Source organism: Seriola aureovittata, chromosome 3, assembly GCF_021018895.1.
Source record: "Seriola aureovittata isolate HTS-2021-v1 ecotype China chromosome 3, ASM2101889v1, whole genome shotgun sequence".
Taxonomy (NCBI): Eukaryota; Metazoa; Chordata; class Actinopteri; order Carangiformes; family Carangidae; genus Seriola; species Seriola aureovittata.
In genome coordinates this window covers 18,090,390-18,109,746 of record NC_079366.1, presented here as the reverse complement: position 1 = coordinate 18,109,746, position 19,357 = coordinate 18,090,390, and the positions used below count along the sequence as shown (strand labels likewise).

At 43.1% G+C, this 19,357-nt stretch overlaps 1 protein-coding gene across 5 annotated transcripts in view; it reads left to right on the top strand.

Annotated features, from left to right (window-relative positions):
* dlc1 (DLC1 Rho GTPase activating protein) overlaps positions 1-19,041 on the top strand; it is an 80,668-nt gene extending 61,627 nt beyond the window's left edge. For all 5 annotated transcript variants that reach the window (XM_056371391.1, XM_056371388.1, XM_056371390.1 and 2 more), the window contains 13 exons: positions 1,108-1,179; positions 2,802-2,883; positions 4,073-4,136; positions 6,523-8,195; positions 9,049-9,228; positions 11,090-11,249; positions 12,255-12,462; positions 13,066-13,282; positions 13,723-13,837; positions 15,283-15,498; positions 16,527-16,744; positions 16,875-17,048; positions 17,176-19,041. In XM_056371391.1, coding sequence (XP_056227366.1) covers positions 1,108-1,179; positions 2,802-2,883; positions 4,073-4,136; positions 6,523-8,195; positions 9,049-9,228; positions 11,090-11,249; positions 12,255-12,462; positions 13,066-13,282; positions 13,723-13,837; positions 15,283-15,498; positions 16,527-16,744; positions 16,875-17,048; positions 17,176-17,275 — 3,479 coding nt within the window. In that variant the 3' untranslated portion in view covers positions 17,276-19,041. The remainder of the gene's footprint in view (positions 1-1,107; positions 1,180-2,801; positions 2,884-4,072; positions 4,137-6,522; positions 8,196-9,048; positions 9,229-11,089; positions 11,250-12,254; positions 12,463-13,065; positions 13,283-13,722; positions 13,838-15,282; positions 15,499-16,526; positions 16,745-16,874; positions 17,049-17,175) is intronic.
* Positions 19,042-19,357: the final 316 nt, after the last annotated feature.

Here is a 19,357-nt window from a genome sequence, read left to right as displayed (position 1 = left end):
ACACAGCACCCATACTAAAAGTGTAAGGGGCATTATGTCTGATTGCAAGGATTGTAGCATTAGAAATGGAAACCTTTAACTATCCTGCCTGAACTTCAGAAATCACACAGTTTTCGCACTGGTGACACGATTAGCAAGTATTTCACAGTCACTCTATATGTTGCTTGATGCTTTCATCTCTGGTTTACCAGTGTCTTTTCCTGCCTTTGTTCCACCGATTTCATTTACAAGTATTTCTCAAGGTTGTGCAACATTTGTACTTGCTGTCATTCTGCTAAAGGGGACATTGTAAAGTCGGCTTCTTAAGGTCTGTAGACATGTTTCTTTCTGTCTTCTCTCTTCAAACTGTCGACGGTGGGGGTGATGGAGCAATTGAGGACGCTGTGGTGTGGACAACCATTTGGCATATGTCATCTAAAGGCCATTCGCAGATAATTGGGAGACATCCCCATGGCTCCTCTGACACACGGCGGACCTCAGTCATAGTACTTAGCATAACAAGCCCAAATGTCACACCTTGTGTTTAAAGGGAGTTATGGAAGACTTTGTTAGGCAGTGTTGGAGAAGCGTTGTAAACATGATTCCTGACCAATAGAAGTTTGTGGTATTTTCTATATTGGCATCACAATGTAACAAAAATTATTTTCATCACAGTAAAATGCTTCAAAGAACGAGTCACGTAATGGCATACTTATGGGAACAGTCACATTATATGGGAAAAGCTCAACACTGACATTTTCTGTCTGAGATCTCTGTGTGAACAACGGAAAACCACCGCCTTACCTAGATAAGGAGCTTAAGTGGCACACACTTGGCGTGTGAGGGGGTTAACACAATTTGCACGAATGATGCTTTGAGCTGTAGCTTTAGGAGCATGTGAGAGGAGAGTGACCGAGTGTGAGATAACTAGTAGGGTCAAGGGGTTTTCATTTGATAAGCTGCTCGCATGTTGGAGCGCTCAGTTCCAGACATATGTGTAGTTGTGATTTTGTTCTGTAATTTTGTTTGTGAGGTACACATTTAATACATCTTGTGTTCAGGTGGGTTAAAGTGTCTCCCACAACACCTGACAAGCCTTTGTTTTGTTCCACTTTTTCTCATCTGCAGAGATTGAAGCCAAAGAGGCCTGTACCTGGCTCCGGGCAGCAGGGTTCCCACAGTACGCCCAGCTTTATGAAGGTAAGGACCACTCTCATTCATCAACTGGCAATACTAAGGACAGGAAGGGCAAAAAAGATTCAGTTCTTGTGGATGTTGGTATGAGAAAGCCACAGTTACAATGAGAATCAGGGTAATCAGAATGATTTTCCTGGGATGTGAGTTTTTTTTTTTTTTAATGCTGTTATTTTACCACACCAACTTCTGCAGCCTTAAAAAAAAAAATCATAATTGTGTATACACACCCCTTTGGTATGTAACAGCTAATGGTGTTAAGCTCATATAGAAAACCACGACGTCCGTTGTCAAGCACACAAGGCATCAACATGCACACTTGCGTCTGAGCATGCATATACACCACACACAACATTCCTGAGGAGTAAGGGGTGTATTTTTTTCTTTGCTCTACTTAAGTAAAGTCACACAAACCTAGGTACACCAAATATTAACTATAATGTGACCTCTATAGTTACTCTTTTGGGACCAAAGGTCTTTGCTAGCCTGTTAAAACAAACACAGAGCAGGTTTTCTATACCATCTAAAGATACTCTTACAATTGCAAATGGTTGATAAAGAATTCTCTCCCCAACCTTTGTATTTTAAATACACACTCACCAAAATACATCACACATTCTTTACAGTCCATATAGCTCCTCCAACTATACTAAGGCATACCATGGGCATACCAGCTGCCGTTATGTAACTACAGGACGATGACAGCAGAACTAAGCTACCATTGTCAACAGGTCATTGCTTCTTGCCACTTATCCGTGGTTGAGTTCCTATTTCAGTGGAAAACTCATTGTGTTTCAGCACAGGTGATGAGACTGTTTTCATACATTGCACAAAAGTGCAAACCACAATCAATCACTGAGCTCGCTGAGCCCCACTGGTTGGTCTCTTGCAGCCGTCTCCACTCTAGTAGGAATTTGTGCCAACGCATGACACATTTTTCCTTCCCTTGTATCCGTGGGACAATCACTATTGTCTGTGCTGTTAAGACTATTGCCCCACTAAAGATAAGCAGACTGATAGGCCTGTTTCAATACAGTGGGCTAGAGGTGCTGGCCTCTCCTGAGTAGCATTTTCTTATCATCATTGCCCCAGAGGATTTAAATGCAAGATTCCCGTTTTGGGTTGGGTCGACACATTCCAGAAAACATCTTAGTATCTGTGCATCCATCCCTACTCCAGAATATGTTGCTAAAAAAACCTTAATATGGCAAGCCACGCTTTACCGATGCTGTGACTTAGTCGATAAGTGATCCTGTTAATGAGGTAGACTAGAGAGAAAGAACGAGAAGTAGAAAAGGAAGTGGGACCTCTGAGCAGCGCTGGAGTACCTATTGTCATTCTTCAATCAATCCCCTGTTCTCTCCCTCTGTGCTCCACATCCCCCCTGCCTGCCCGGTCTGAAAGCTGCAGCTGTGTTTGTTTGGTCGGCTAAGATGCTACTTCCTCTTTTAGCTTTTCATCAAGGCTGTATGGGGTGGGGGAGAAGGTGGGACAGAAGGTCCTGGTGGGTGTTTGAGTGGGTGGGTGTTTCTCGAGGCTACGGGTTGTATCTTTAGTTTTATCTGAACACACTGATCCAATCAATGGCAGAGAGATGCCAACATTAATCTGACCCTCTCTCTCTTTAGATGCTCAGTTTCCCATTGACATCTCCTCAGTCACCAGAGACCATGACTTCCTCGATCGGGATTCGATTGAGGCTCTCTGCAGGTGAGATTATGAGACATACTGAACCTTCTGTACTTATTTCCTCTTTCTCATGCACCATTCTTCTTATTCCTCCTCCTCCTCTTTTCTGTACTATCTCTTGCCCCCCCCCCCACACACACACATGAAACCATGAGGGCATGACTTCAAAAGGACGCATGCTTTGGAAAGTTTCAGATGAGATGAAAGAATGACATGATAAGCACCCTGGAGCCATGCGCTGTACCTTTCACGTTTTCTATAACCATATCTTCTCCCTTTATTTTGTTCTTTCTCTGTGGCTGATAGTGTTTTCCTCAGTCATTACAGTCTGTTATATCACCCTGGCAAGCACATTATCTCAGTTCTACCTTTCACTGCTAGGTGCTGCAGTCACGCAATGCTCAGTGTTACTTTCCATGTTGTTGCGGACATAGGACATACTGTCCCATTTGCTAGCCACAGCTGAGGAATAAATGTTTTCAGAGCTTTGTTTGCGTGAAGTTTTGGAGCTGTCTTGCATTGGTTTGTATGTGTGAAAAAGAACTGAATGGCAGGAAAAATAAAGTAGCACTGGAGAAGATTGGGTTTGCATTCTAGTTGGTGCTCCAGTCATATTAATTAGGAGGTTAATGGCTCTTTAATGGAGTCGGTTCCATCATCAAATTCCAACTCTCAGTAATAAACCACAGCAGGTGTCCCTCCATACATCTGGAAGCTATCATCTCAGTGTCTCCTCTCTTGGCAGCCTTTCACCCCCTCCCCACAACCCCAACTATCCCTCAGTCCCATCCCTTCATCTCTCCATTGTTACATGATCTGCTCTAAGAGCTCTCCGGAGGGTGGACACCACCACCACCCTCACTCCTCTTCTCCAGGTGGCTGGGGGGATAAGCTTTCTGCCCCCTCCCCAAGTTTTCCTCGCCACTCCAGCAGATTTCATTCTCCTCGCTCTCTGCTTTTCTGTCTCCCTCTTATTCTCTTCACGCTCATGTGGGGATTATCATTCAGCAGCTCATTAGCCAGCGTTGGTGCACCCATGCCCCCTTTGTCTTTCTCTTCCCCTCATCTGTTTTTCATCTTGTTTCATCCTTTCTTCCATTAAACATCCTCTTGGATCATGAGAGGTTGGTGTTTTAGAGAAAATCAGAGAGCTCTATTATTTTAAAGCCCATTTTAAATGTAACCAGTTTTGCATGTGCTTTGTTTGCAGGAGACTGAACACGCTCAACAAGTGTGCTCTAATGAGACTGGAGATATCACCGCAAAGAAAACGAGTAAGTGCACATGCATACACATGAACTCCACTCCTTCCTGCATGTCTCCTCAACCACAATTGCATTTCCTCACCTCAACCATCAGTTCACTCTTGGCCACAGGGCAAAGCTGTGTTTTCTCTCATCCAATTTAATGAGAAGGCACCTGTTGGGTTTATTTCTATATCAAGTGGGCTGTGCAAACCCTAGGGGCAAGGAGGGTAGCTTTAATGTCTAAATGAAGGGGTTGCATTCACCAGGACCTCCCCCTACTCAAGGCGTGCTCCCCTTCTTTCTCAAACACTTCCTCATACTTCTGGCTCACCATATAAGAGTTTGCACGGTGCTTTGTAACACTCCTGCAGAATGAACCACCATACATCTTTTATCTGTGATCATACTCATAAGGGTCTGTGAGTGTGTGCATTGTACGTCTTTAAGAGAAACTTAACTCGAAACTTCAAAATCACACTCATAGATTTCTCTTTCAAGGAAACAGGCCTCCTGAAATGCTTTTTATCCTCTTCAAAGAAAGTTGGATAATTGTGTGAATATTCCAATTTTAAACCATGCTTCAAAGGAACTAGGAAGCCTAGAGTGACATACACTGTCACTTTGTGATGAGAATTACTCCTTTTTATACAAATTAACCTTAACTTCCTAATGGCCTCAAATGCTACATAGTAACATCCTTGTTCCGTGCGTGGTGGTATTCATTAGGATGACCCTTTCTGTGTCACCTTTCATTTCAGGAGTCAACAGAGAAGAGTAGAGGAGTCAAAGAGATTATTTACCATCTTTGTGGGACGACAACCCCACCCCCCCACCCCTTAGACAACTTAGGAATGCATTGATCTCCTCATGTCTTAACATTCCCTCTCTCTTAAATCTCCATCTCCCTGTCTCTCATTTTTTCTGGTTTGTTCCTTCTGTCTGTCTTATTGTAGTGATTAAATAGTTTTCATTCTGCAGACTCTTTGTGACATTCAAAGTGGCCACCACTGCAGTGAAAGCGGGGGTGGTTTGATGGCTTGAGGATAAGATATCTCCAGAATGTTGACAGAAGTCACCGTTCTCCATGCACAACAAATAGCACACCATGGTTATCTCACATTCCAACCAGCATAACTGGAGAAACAAGCCACAATGGCATCCAAAAGTGTCTCAAAAAGCTCCATTATCCTCTTTAAATCATCGACTTTAATAAAAGCCAGATATAGATCACACTCTTAGTTAATTTTTATTTGAAATTACGTCATTTTCCACTGCAAAACATATAAATAATGATGTCTGTATGTGGAGCCCATGTGACCAGTGGAAGTGGAACACTGGCACACAACTAGTGGAACATGGATTTTGAGGATTTGATCTTTTTCTTCTGGAATTCTTTATTCAAAGTGCTAATTTCCTGGCACCTTTATAAAGGGTTAGCTGATTATTGCTTAACAACCTCTCTCAATTCAATTTCTCTCTACTTTTAGCTTTTTATTTTTGGCAGATTTAAGAAAGTTTTCATGTTTTGGTGAAGTCAGATTATAGGTAGGGCTTTAGAAAGGTGAGGAGAAGGCGGTGGTTAAATTGTGGCCTGTGGTTTGGTTTTATGGACTTTGGTCCTCCACTGTGATTGGTAACTGTGAAGAAGTCTCCTCTGGAGTCTCCCAGCTCAGTGTGTGTATGTGTGTTCGTGTTAGACAGAGGTCGAATATTTCTGTCATGGATGAGGAATAAAGATTGAGTGTAGCAGTGTATCAGTGACACTGTCTCACACTCAGTGTGTGCGTGCATACGTAAAGACAGAGGGGATAAAGAGTATGGGGTGAGGGGGGGTGACCCCAGTCTGGTGGGCTGCATTGAGAGCTATGGGGGTCATAATGGAATTTCCTGAACTCCCTCCAGGGCCTAAGATAGATTAACCAAACTGGGGGAGGTGTGTACATTTTGAGAAGGGGCATGTGTGCTGTATATGACTGAGTAGTGGCCACTTTTCTCTTTGTCTTTTTGTATTTATTGTCCCTTTATTAAGTCCTATGGTCAACCGCAAGGCCCAAGTTTAAGATAATGTTATGCAAAACTTTTGCTTTTGTTATATATCTATACTATATATATATATATATATATATATATATATATATATCATTCCTACTTAGACGTTCTTATGTTAAGTTTCATGTGTTGTGAAGCTATCCTATCGGTATATTTCATAGAGTTTACAATTAGAATAATTATAAAATAAATTCCATAACTCCGGAAAGTTTCCTGGATCAAGGTAAGGAATGTTGGAAAAGGAATGGAAAATGAAGCAGTGCATAATGTTCTTCTCTCTCTTCCCCCTTCCTCTCTTTTTTCCCTCTCTTCTTTCTATTTCTTTCTCTCCATCTCCCTTATCCCCTCCTTCTCCTCTATCCAGAGTGAGGACTCTGACGAGGACGAGCCTTGTGCCATCAGTGGCCGCTGGACTTTCCAAAGGGACAGCAAGCGCTGGTCCCGTATGGAGGAGCTGGAGGTTTTTTCCACACTGTCCACGGATGCCACCCAGGCCCCATCATTCCCCAAGGACCAAGTATCCCAAAAAGGCAAGCTGGCCCTACGTGAAGGCAACAGTTCAGAGAGTGTGCTGACTGACCTCAGTGAGCAGCCTGAAGTGGGCTCCATCCACAGCAGCGGGAGTGGAGGACAAGGAGAAGAGAAGGGCCACGGTGCTGCCCTGGTAAATGAGGCTATACCTGCTGGGGCCACTCGAGCCAGCTCCGTAGCTAGCATGTGTTCATCCTCGGGTACAGGCGGGTCAGGATGCGCTAATGAAGACTCTTTGTCTGATGGGTTGCCCCCATCACCCCTGGAGACACTCGGACAGTTCACATTTGATGTGAAAACAGGGATAGGAGGACTAGGAGGGAGTCTGGACAGAGGAGGCGGAAGTGGCAAAAGCACACACTCACGAGCTAAGAGCTTTCTAAAACGCATGGAGAGTCTACGTTTGCGCAGCGGCACCTCCTCCAAGAGGAAGAAGAAGGGGAGCACCAGTGGAGGAAAGATAGAAATCAGTGGCCCTGTCATCAAAGAGGGTCTAGATGATGACAAGTTGAGGAGCCTCAACTGTGTGGACATCTCCAGCATCAACCTCAACCAGAACCTCAATCACCACCGCAATCCCACTCAGACTATGACACTTAACCGGAATCGCTCTGTATCATACTCCACTCAAACCAGCAACGGCAGCACTGGAAGTACTGGGAGCAGCCAGTCAGAAGCCAGCAGTGGCAGTGCAGTGAGCACACCAAGCCCAGTGACTCGCGCTCGCAGCCACAGCACAGCAGCGGGCTCGAGTAAGAGAGGAGGAATGTATTTGGAGGGTTTTGATCCTTTCAGCATTGTCCAACAAGCTTCAGATCGTCAGCCAACACCCCCATCCAAATCTGCCCCACCCATCCCCTGCCAAGCCAGTAATGGGATGACAGTTGATGAGCAGAACCGCAGGAACAATTGCAGTGTTCGAGACAATAGCAGACAAGCGGAGGAAGAGGAGGAGGAGGAAGAAGAGGGCATGATCTTCTTCTACTTACCAGAAGGTCATAAGCCTGGGACTTTCCCCAAAGCCCTGCAAGACGGGAGCTCGCGCAACAACAACGGGAACGATAACGGAAACTCAGTGATCCTCAGAGGACGGCAAAGTAGACGCCAGCGTCGTGCCTCTTCAGGCTCCGTCGACAGCCGGCTCAGTTTTTATGACAACGTCCCCTACACTGAGAGAGAGGAGGAGGGAGAGGAGGAAGAGGGGGATGAACGCAAACTGGAGGAAGTGCTACAACATGTCAGCGGTCTGCAGCGTTTTAACGCCTGGTCGGAGGCTGTGGCTGGTGAAGAGGAGGAGGAGGAGGAAGATGAAGAGGAAGAAGGAGACTCAGACTCAGCACTGGACTCCGCTTCCCCATGCCCATCTTCTCCTCTGCAGAATCGACTGGAAGAGACCGAGAATGGAAGTGACCAGGACAGCACAGGAAACCCGCTGGGTGAGGGAGAGGAAGGGATGAGAGAAAGAAGAGATTCTGGTGTTGGAGCATCTCTAACCCGAACCAGCAGGTCAGTGAAGAAAATCTAAACTCTCTTCTTACTAATGCAGTATAACCATTAAAGGGTCAGTATACCCAAAATAACAAACAAATATTTTCTCACTTCATTCTCGTAGTATCCAGTAATGTAGATAGTTCTGGTTTATTTGTTCAGGTTAAAAAAAAAACAAAATCAATATCTTGTTACTCTGGATAATCCACAGACCACACTCTTTTTTTTGTAGAAAGTAGTTTGAGTGAGAACTTTTAATTTATCGATCTTATTTATCTATCTATCTTAACTTTGTTATTTAGGTGAACTGATCCTATCAGAGAAAGTCATCCACAAAGCTGCTTCCAAACAGACTCATGCTCTCAGTCTTCGTCTGTTAAAGTCCTGCCAAGCATTGCCTTAGTGCACGAAAATCTCAAGGACAACAAAACAATAGAAAGACAAACACTGAGGTACCGACAAAAAGAGTTTTCCATAGAAAGTGACAGCAAAGGATAAACAGGGGGACACGCTGAGACGTCTCTCCTTACGTAATGGTGCTGAATACTCTGGAATGCTGCTTAGTCTCCATGGGGACTGTTTCTGTTCCTTCAGGAATCCACAGGCAGAATTACATTTGGGGTGTGTGTGTGTGTTTTTAGTCCTTTAGACAATCTCTTGATTGATGTGTAGATAAATCCATGTAATCCCAAAACTGATTATTTGGCACATACAACTACAAATACTGTGTGTTGCTATGTGTTATTTTCTAAATTTATGTGTACACAAAAGCATGACGCATATCCCAAGAGTTAAACTTCTCTTTTTCAATCAACATTCTTCTTCTCACATCTCAATTTGTGCTCTCTCCTTCTGTCTCTCTGCACTCCAGGCCACAGAAACTCCGCTGGCCGAGCTTCCAGAACTCCCATCGGCCCAGCCTGGCCTCCGCCCAGCTCCAGATTAGCTGCCAGTCTGTGTTACAGATGAATCTGCTCCAGAAGCTCTCCCTGCTGCAGCTCACTGCTCTGCTGGAGAAGCATACCCCGACAAACAAACATGGCTTCAGCTGGTGAGTGGACTGGAGGAAAATGGAAGGCTTAAGTAAGGGAAATACAGACTATGTGTACTGAGGAGAAGAACACACACACACACACACACACACACACACAGATTTTTAAGCTTGTTTTTCACGTAAAAAGCCTTCTGCGTCTGGCTAATTGTTCCCTGTAAGCAATGCCCTTGAATTTATCCATTCAGCAAGCCAACTGCTACCCCTCCATCCCACCGGTCTCCCAATCCCTTCCATCTGCAGGTTGTTGTATAGTGTGGTGACGGCTGTCCACAGAGGTTGGGTTTCACATTCTTTTCCCAGGCCTGTAATTGCTGGGAAGGGGCGTACATTGTCTTTTTCTCAACGGGGCAATCATGGCAGTTCACACGCATGGCGTTACAAGAGCTGGAGGCTGGAAAGATCTGCTCTCAACAATAATCACTCCACCACTACCTTCTCTCTACCACCTCTAGAGTATTGGTTTCAGCTCACTTTTTATACTGCTCATGATTATCTAATAGTACCCAATATTCTACTTGTTACTGTATCTGCTTTAGAGATTTTGCGGTCGCTACTTCTACATTTTCTTTTTGTCTGTATTTCTGCATTTTTGTGTTCAAGTCAAATATTGGGGGGAAAGTCCCTTACATATGTAATTTGATAGAGAAGGCCTGAATAAAGAGCAGTGCAAAATACAAGTGTTATAAAAGACTTAACTCTGTTGACCAGCAAATATATTACAGGACATTCCTCAGTCAAAATATCAGTGTAACACAGTTACCTGTTTTCTAACATCTGACTTTTTATACCACTTTACAACATCAGATGAGAAAAATGAACTAAAAGTGAAAAATCTAATCATTTCTACTTGAGGCCTTTCTTGGACAGGAACAGATGACATTATGACAGTCTTAGAACAGGCAGGGTCTCACTGAAAGACAGAGGCCACTTGTTGACCGCTGAAGGCCCACACATAATCAGAATTCTGGGCCGGGATCATAACATGCTCCTTTACCATTTATCCCAAACTGTGGTTCTGAGAGGCGCTCTGAGTCATGTGAACGGCTCTCACAAAGACAAGCTTGTCCCGAGTCGCGCATAGCGTCTCTCAGCTAAACACAGATACACAGCCCTAAATCTGTGGGCGCATTCTTGTGAAACAGTCGGAGTTGCATGTTTCAACTCTGGGTTTGTGGTTATAGACTCACTGTTCACTTTGCACCCAAGTACACGTGCACGCACACTCACACACACACACACACACAGAGTAACAAATAGTGAGACAGACACTTTGTGCGGATGTATAAAGCAGTGGGATCCTCCCCTTTTGACAGCCCAGCATACCCCCCCATTCTCCCCTCACCCTGTTTATCCACCCCTCTCATAAACCTGGAGACAGGCTTCTGCAGCAGCTTGGGTGTTGCACACACATAAAACACAAACACACACAACTAACAACTAATTGAAACATGTAGATGAGTGACAAATTAAGGGAAAACCTGAAAAAGAGTGGAAGAACAGAATGACATTACCCCCATGCATAGAGCATGAGGGGTCATTAAATGGTTTGATAAGAGTGAAAATGATGTGAATCATATGCTACGTCCTGCTTTTCCACCACCGCCATCAAAATACCAAGGAGGGAATATCTTTTGGAAGAATGGTGTTCATTCCTCTGGTAGAGTCCAGGGACTTGTAGAGTCAATGCAGAGGAGCATTGAAGCTGTTCTGGAAGCACATGGTGGCCCAACACCTTACTAAGACACTTGAAGCTGGTTTTCCTTTCATTTGTCACCTGTCTGTATTGACTCATGTCAATATCAAGATCCATGTCAATATCCTGCATTGCACATATTAATGAGTTCCTTGTATGTTGTAGGGCTGTGCCAAAGTTTATGAAGCGGATCAAGGTGCGTGACTATAAAGACAGGAATGTGTTTGGTGTGCCACTACAAGTCATCGTCCAGCGGACAGGCCAGCCCCTCCCTCAGGGAATCCAACAGGCCATGCGCTACTTGCGCAATCAGTGCCTCGACCAGGTAACATAAAGTACACAAAAAAATTACATATTTGGACAGATGTAATCATAAACCTGTGCTTATACTTTGATTGCATGTGTACATAATGTCACAATTCTTGCCAGCCTGACATTTAGTTTAAAGTTGTGTTTTCAGTTTTCACAGTAAAGAGAAAAGGCTTTTTCTTTAACATGCTTGAGTTACATAATAACTGCATTGTAGGACATCTGCAATCAATCAAATGTGGATCCATGATTTGATTTGAATTTTTTTGACTGGTTGTTACATAAGATGGAGCAGTGAATCGGAAAAAGCCTGATGCCCACCTAGTCAGTGTGTGTATATGGTTTCTGTCTTTCCCCCTTTTCTCTTCTCACTGTCATACATAAGCTGAAGTGTGGAGGCCTGGGGAAAGTCTAAGTGTGCAGCTGGGAAGTCACCTGTGTCTGTCTGTTTAATCCCCAGACAGTATGAAAGATTTATCTCAGAGTATCTCATGTGTATATTCGTAAAGGCAAGAAAGGGGGAATGAGGACAAAAAAGCATTAATGGAGGGCGAAACAGAAAAGAGAGATGGTGTTCTTTTCAAAGCAGAACAAGTCGCCTCTGTTTGGAAGTGGTGAAAGCTCATGGAAAATATTCAGGCTGGACAGGCCAACGGCCTTTTTCTCTTTTCCTCCGCTACATTGCCATTTCATAAGGCCTTAAAAGGCCACTGATGAGGTCTTTCACAGCATTCAGTACAAGAATGTCTACTGGGTGTGATGGGTCCTTCTCATAAATACAGTCAACATGATCTGTTATGATGTAACCATATTGACTGTAAGCTTTGGATTTGTGGATAAGACTAGAATATATAACAGCCTGCAGGTTTAGAAGAAAGGCACATGAATCATCTTTGATACACTTTAATGATAAGATGTAATAATGTATAAGTAAATTATAGTTCAAAGCTGAATTATCAAGTATCTGTGCGTTTATCCATGATGTAACTCGTTCTCTCTGTGTCCTTGTCTCTCTGTGCAGGTGGGTCTTTTCAGGAAATCAGGAGTTAAGTCTCGAATCCAAGCTCTGCGCCAGATGAACGAGGCGAGTGGCGCAGATGGAGGGGGAGTCAGCTACGAGGGCCAGTCTGCTTATGATGTTGCAGACATGCTGAAGCAGTACTTCAGAGATTTGCCAGAACCCCTGCTCACCAGCAAACTCTCCGAGACCTTCCTCCAGATCTATCAGTGTAAGAATACACACGCATATACTGAGAGTATGAACATAATCTTGTACAGACATCCACATACAGCCACACATCTACAAGAGCATTGTGTGCAGGAATACACATCACTGTATTGTTTTAGAGCTGCAGATGCTTGCCTGTCATGGAGTAAGAAATTGTGAAACTCTAAAAAGAAAACAAACAAGATGAGTGCAGGAAATACCTGTGGAATGAGGTGATATATAAACCGTAAATGCACTCCTATAGTATTGGCTCATTCTTCAGTGACTCACTTCAAGCATGGACATCCTCTCAAGTTCTGCCACAGTATGATTGTAATAGCTGCATTAGGAACTGTTTATATAAGGTAAAACAAAAACCAGTCCTGTGCAGGAAGTATGAAGCATGAAGCGTATAGTGTACACACACATATAGGCTTATATAACACACTTAGCTCGACACAGATCCCATCATAGCTCACTCTTGGCAGGCAAAAGAAAGCCTACTTCCTGAGTTAACAGGCGCACACACAAAAAAGATGATGTGATGTAGAGTGACAGTGGTTTTTAGCCCTTTTCTGCATGTGATATTAAAAAGGAGCCATAACATCTCCCTATTGCTCTCTAGACATGCCTAAAGAGCTTCGTCTGCAGGCAGCTCGTGCCGCTGTGCTGCTGCTGCCTGATGAGAACCGAGAGGCGCTGCGGACGCTGCTGTGTCTGCTGAGCGACGTGACAGCCAGCGTGTCCGAGAACCAGATGACTCCCACCAACCTGGCTGTTTGTCTGGCCCCGTCCCTCTTCCACCTCAACACCCTGCGCCGCAAGGAGAGCTCCTCGCCAAGGTGTGTGTCTGAGAGTGTGCTGTTGTAATCAGTGCAGTTTTATGATATCACTGACACAGTTATTGTATAAGCAGCGTACATAACCTGTTATATGCTGTACATTCTGAAAACAGGAAAAGGTCACTCTATAGAAACAAAAGAGCAGGATACTGTATATAGAGGACAGAAGAAAAAGGAAGAGAGCAAAGCTTGTGAGAAGAGGAAGGGAGAGAGACAGAGGAAATAGAAGGGTTACATAAACATTTTTAGCTAATTAAGAAACATTTTGTTCCAGATTTGGCTTTGTTAGAGGGGGGTTCATCAGGTGTATACCGCAAAACACTTTTGTTCTTTCTTTCTTTATATCTTCAACCTCCTCTGCTTCCTCTGCTTTGTCCTTCACCCACTTTCTGGATGATGGATACGCTTACTAATCTTCTTTCCCTCCTCCTTGGGCAAAGGGTGATGAACCGGAAGCAAACGCTGGGAAAACCGGACCAGAGAGATCTGAATGAGAACCTGGCTGCCACTCATGGCCTGGCACACATGATCCAGGAGTGCAGGAAACTCTTCCGGGTCAGTAGTCTACAGCACTGGAGCTGAATGTGTACTCTAACGTAGCAAACTCCTCACATTTTAAGGTTAAAGTTAGCTTGAAAATTGATGGCAAAAGGGGTCAGAATGGTTTATTGATTGAGGTTTTAATGGCAAACTGCCATTTTAGGTGATGAAGGTGTGTTTGCTGACCAAATGAATGTCACCTCTGGCTCACTGTACCATGTTTCTGCCAAACATCTTGTCTCCCTGTATTTGTCCTTTAAACAAATATAGTCCCAGTTACATAACTCGTTAATCCAATTCATGCTGTCATTTGCTCAAGCAATGTTATGATTACATAAAGTAAATACACCAACTGGCCTTCTGTTTTAAACGCCCCATTTGTAGAGAACAGGACTTTACTTCATGTTCCTGTCCTTTTAAACCCAACTCGAGCATTTGTGCAGAAAGGTAAAAATATAGCATAGCACTGGTTGAGCACCCATGAATCTATTTCAACCAGTGTGGTTATGTGTGTCCTCAAGGAGAGCACTTGATGGGATAAATAGGAAATAATCAGCAAACTACACTATAACTAATCCAATTTCATTGCCATTCGGCCTAAATCGTTCTCTGCCCAGCAAACTCTTCTCTGACATGCCATAGTAATTACTAAAAGCCTGCACACTGTGTGTGATTACTGTTCAAAGTTTTATTAGATTGTGGGAGAGCTTCCTGGCTTCCTGTCATGGTCACGTCACACAACAAGTAAACTCAATTACCTCCCGAATTATTTTCTTTTAATTAGATTTCTACTTGCTCGTGGAGATTGGTAAATGGAAGATGACCTATGAAATAATTGACTGTTATCAACATCCAATTAAACCCTCCTATCCTTGTCTAATGAGAATCCTTTTCTTAGACATTAATATTATTAGGATACCATTAAACCTCAAAAATGCCACATACAAGTAAGACGGAGAGAGAGAAAGATGGAGAATAAGCCCGGCAAACAAGGAGATGAAAATAGGATGTTTTTGTTTCCATTTGAAATTGTTTTCCACAAGTTACAGTTAATACAGTTTCCCATTAATGTAATCAGTACCACCTCCAGACATGTTTTAAGACACAGAAATATCCTGCTTTGAATAATAAAAAACTCAGTTAACTAGGTAAAGGTTCTGGTTCAACATGCCCTCTAGTGTCAAACTTATACATCACTCTGCACAGTGAAGCTCAAACATCCAAACAATATGCAAAACACGCTGTTGAGTGAAGGGAGGCTTTAATTTATTATGTTCTTACTTAAGCTTTCACTCCTTACTATGTCTGAGTGTTGTATGGAACAGCATTGTGGTAGACATACATCGATATTTCTCTTTCAAATAAGAAACATTAACCGTCATATACCTGAGCTGCTCATGGCCTCCATCCACACAGTGAAAAGTAATGACATATTTTCTGACTCTCCTCCTTTCCCACAGATACCAGATGAGATGAATCGCTGCAGGAACTCCTACGTGGAGCAGGCGCTGCTGCCTCGACGTTTGGAGGATCTTGCAGGTGAGGAGGCCGGGCAAGGAGGCTACAGGACGTACCTACAGGACAGCCTAGACGCCCTCCTCAAAGAGGCCAAGGACAAGTTCAGAGGTTATGACAGCTGCTCCACACCCGAGCATGCCGAGCTGGCCTACAGAAAGGTGAGCCCACCTTTTGTTTGCTCTCTGCAGCTTGTCTGTTCAGTCCATCTGGCTGCTTTCACTATGTTTGTTTGCAATAGAAGCTGAATACAGTGATAAATTTGCCCGAGTGAAAGTAATGGGATTCATGAGATTAATTAACAAGAGATCAGTCATCAATCAGTCATTAGTGTGTAAACAAGCCTCCATTCATGAAGCACACATTCTCTTTTCAGCTATCTGTTTCCTGTCTTCTCCCTCCCTCTTCATGTTCGCCTCTCCCTCTCTCCTGCTTCTCTAAATATCTAGTGGAAAACCAGCAGTTAGGGTTTCCTGTATAGAAACACATCCGTGTGAAACTGGCCTGGCCCTTGGCCTCCCATTCCCATCCCATTACTGGACTCCGTCCCAGAATGACATCAGCTTGACTTGCACATACACACACAAACATACGCAACCTCAACACTATCCCAGGCCTACATTTCCTGTGTCTACTCTGGAAGGTTATCTTTTATCCAGTTTGAGAGTCACAAGGCGAAGAGTGTGTGTGTTTTTTATCATCTTATGGTCGAATGAAGCAGCTGACTTGGCTTAAGGGCAATGCGAGGTTTTGAAACACAGCCCAACTGTTATGCATTAAATTTATGGCTTAGTTTCCACAACACAGCCTGACTGTTTTGCATTAAAATTTTGGCTCGATTGCCACATCTAATTTATGTGAATATCACTGATAAGATTAGATATTCTACAGGAAGCCTACAAAAACTTGCACAGTTGAAGTAAATGTATTTATCACATGAACCCTTACAGTCCACTTTAAAGTACAGTTTGGCAATATGGACAAAATTAAAATAATCATTTTCAAGCATTCTTATAATATAAGTGTGTTGCAATATTTATTTAAATCTTTAAAAGGTTAAACTCACATCCAGCCTATTGAATCAAATTTCTACACTAATACTCTGCTTTGGTCTCCCTGCAAAGCAAGCGTGTAAAAATATGTAAATTAAATATGTAAATTGACCCAGCCTTTCCGTGTCTTCTTCCAGGTGCATGATGGGTTTCCGCTGCGGCTGTGGAAGGTAACCGTGGAGATGCCTGCAAGTCCTGAAGAGGTTCTGACACGGGTTCTGCGGGAGCAGGGCCATTGGGATGAGGACCTGCTTGAGAGCCGTGTGGTGGAGACCCTAGATGAGAGGACGGAGGTCTACCAGTACGTCAGGAACACCATGGCTCCACATCCCACCAGAGACCATTTGGTGCTCAGGTAGAACATTTTCCCATCTCGTCCTCCTCATCTGTCCTACTTCTCGCTTTGTCTGTATCTTTTTTTGCTGTTGTGCTTTGATTCACTGTTTTGTTTTTAAATCAAACTCCCTCTGCTCTCTATCTACCAGAACATGGGTAACAGACCTGCCAAAGGGAGCATGTGCACTTGTGTGCACGTCTGTGGACCATGAAGGGGTACCTGTTGTAGGTGTTCGGGCCAATGTCCTCACCTCGCGCTACTTCATCGAGCCCTGCGGAGCCAACAAATCAAGAATCACACATATTTCCAGGATCGACTGCAGGTTAGTGGATGATTAACTGGAGCAAAAACAAATTGGGGATTTTATTAAGCGATACTTTTGTGTTAATTCAGTGTCGTTTAGCTTATGACACAATTAACTAACACTGTGTCTCTTTCTTCTTTTTCAGGGGTCGTTTTCCAGAGTGGTACAATAAACTGTATGGACACTTGTGTGCTGCTGAGGTGGCGCGGATACGTGACTCATTCACTGCACCCATGGACAAATGAGAAAGCAGTGTGCAATTTGGGCAACAACAGTCTCAACAGCTTCTTTGAACCCTGGCCCGTTGGACCACATTTTGGATCCTACTGGGGACTTGAAATGACTAATTCCACCCATTCTAACAGAGAGATAGATGGGGTCCAAACCTCTTTATACACACATTTAAAGGACAAACCCTGGATCCTGGATTGAAGGACGTTTCTTTTTTCTTTTTTTTTTTGCTCTAATCATGTCACAGCAAACTGATGTTAACATTATAAACTATTTTATTGGAGTGTGCTGTCGAGGTAACTTGTGTCACACAAACATTTATCTGGGCCAAAGGACATGATGTCTCTGATACAGGATGTGAGGTTTAACCAAAGGGTGCTATTGCTTCTGAGAAGCAAGGGGGATTGAGTGTGTGTGTATGTGTGTGTGAATGTGTGAACGCGTGTGTGTGTGTATATATGGGTGTGTGTAAAGCAAGAAACGGTTAAAAAATACATATACTTTGCACTGGTTTCCAGTGGCAGCATAATGTGTACATACAGTATTGTGTTCACAGTAATGGTCGGTGTCTGTCTTGTGTTACCTCTGTCCCTTTTTCTGTTACAGCGAAGCACAGGAGAAATAGCAGACAATATTATGGTCAGCTGATTGATGAATCCATGGGTGAAGAAAGTTGCGAATGTGTCAGTAATATGCAGACTGAGTAGAGACAATAGACGGGATATTGTGAGATAACAGGTGGCTGATAGCACAGAGGGATTTTTGTGTTGTTGTAGAGGAAGCCAGAGACAGATGAGTACGGTGGCTGGCTCACCAAAAAGAAAGAAATGATCGAAGGAAGGGGCTCATTGACTAACATACAAATACATGTCATTCCCTAAAGAAGACTTTAATTCAGTGAGGCGCACGTCGCGAGTTTGACATCTGATATGTTTTTGTTCTCAAAGATACATGGGCAAAATTTGTGACTATGCTAGTACATGTCGCATTGTGCAGTTATTCAGTGACTGAAGAACATTAAGGAACAGTTTGTGACTGAGGCTCTGGTAGAGAGAGGAATTGTTGCATATTTTTGAAAAACGAGGCAGACAAACTAAAATACAAGACCAATAGATTTAATGGACCAAATTTAGTTAAAGCTGAAAGAAGTAGCTTCCCCATTTTGAGCTTTTCCTCACTATTAAAAGTGTTAACACAGCACAATTCGCAGCTTTTGAAATTGTTGTAGGCTGGACATCATCAACATAAAAAAAAAAAGAAAAAGAAAAAAAGGTCCTTTTATAAAGGTGGAGGTTTTACAGGTTTTACTGTAAAGAAGAGGGAGGATTGAATGTTTGTGTGATTTCAAAGGAAGGAAAAAAATATATATATATGCTTCTTCCTCTGTACTGTCTTGTCAGTGTTTAAAAAGAAGTAAAAGATCTATGGTCCTCGTAACAAAGTTGACCTTCATAACATTCACGCTTCAATCTGAGGGCTCGCTTTTGTCATGTTGAACTGTATGATTAATTCACTAAGCCATTGTTCATATCATCAATGTTTGTACCTTTAACTGTGTCTCTGCCAAATAATAACGCATGACAATGACGGTTAATTTAAAACAAATATATTTATACCTCAGATATATGTTTGTTTTGTATCATACCATTTTATTTTATTTTATTGTAAATGTTAAGCTTTGTGTTACGGAAATGAACAAATGTTTTATCTTTTTTATTAATATTATTTCTGTACAGGTTAATCAAAGTGCACTATTAAATGTATTAAAATAATAATCGTGTGTCTTGAGAGTTATGTCACAATGGGTATAAAAGGAGACCACACTATAGACAATTTTTCAGACCAAAAAGTTGTGGCTTTGTTCTGGTTTTGCTCTTTAAATCCCTCATAATCTCTCCAGTCATTTGTTTACACTACAGTTTGTTCCGAGTGCTTACACCTTCTTAGATCCAGAGCTCAGACTAACTCTGGATTTCCCTACCCGCTTCCCCGCACCGCCACATCCCCCCTCACTCTTGCCTTCATTCCACACCAGTACACCCATGACTGGGCCAGAGAGGCATGAGCTGCATGCAGGCGGGTATCAACTGGCTTGG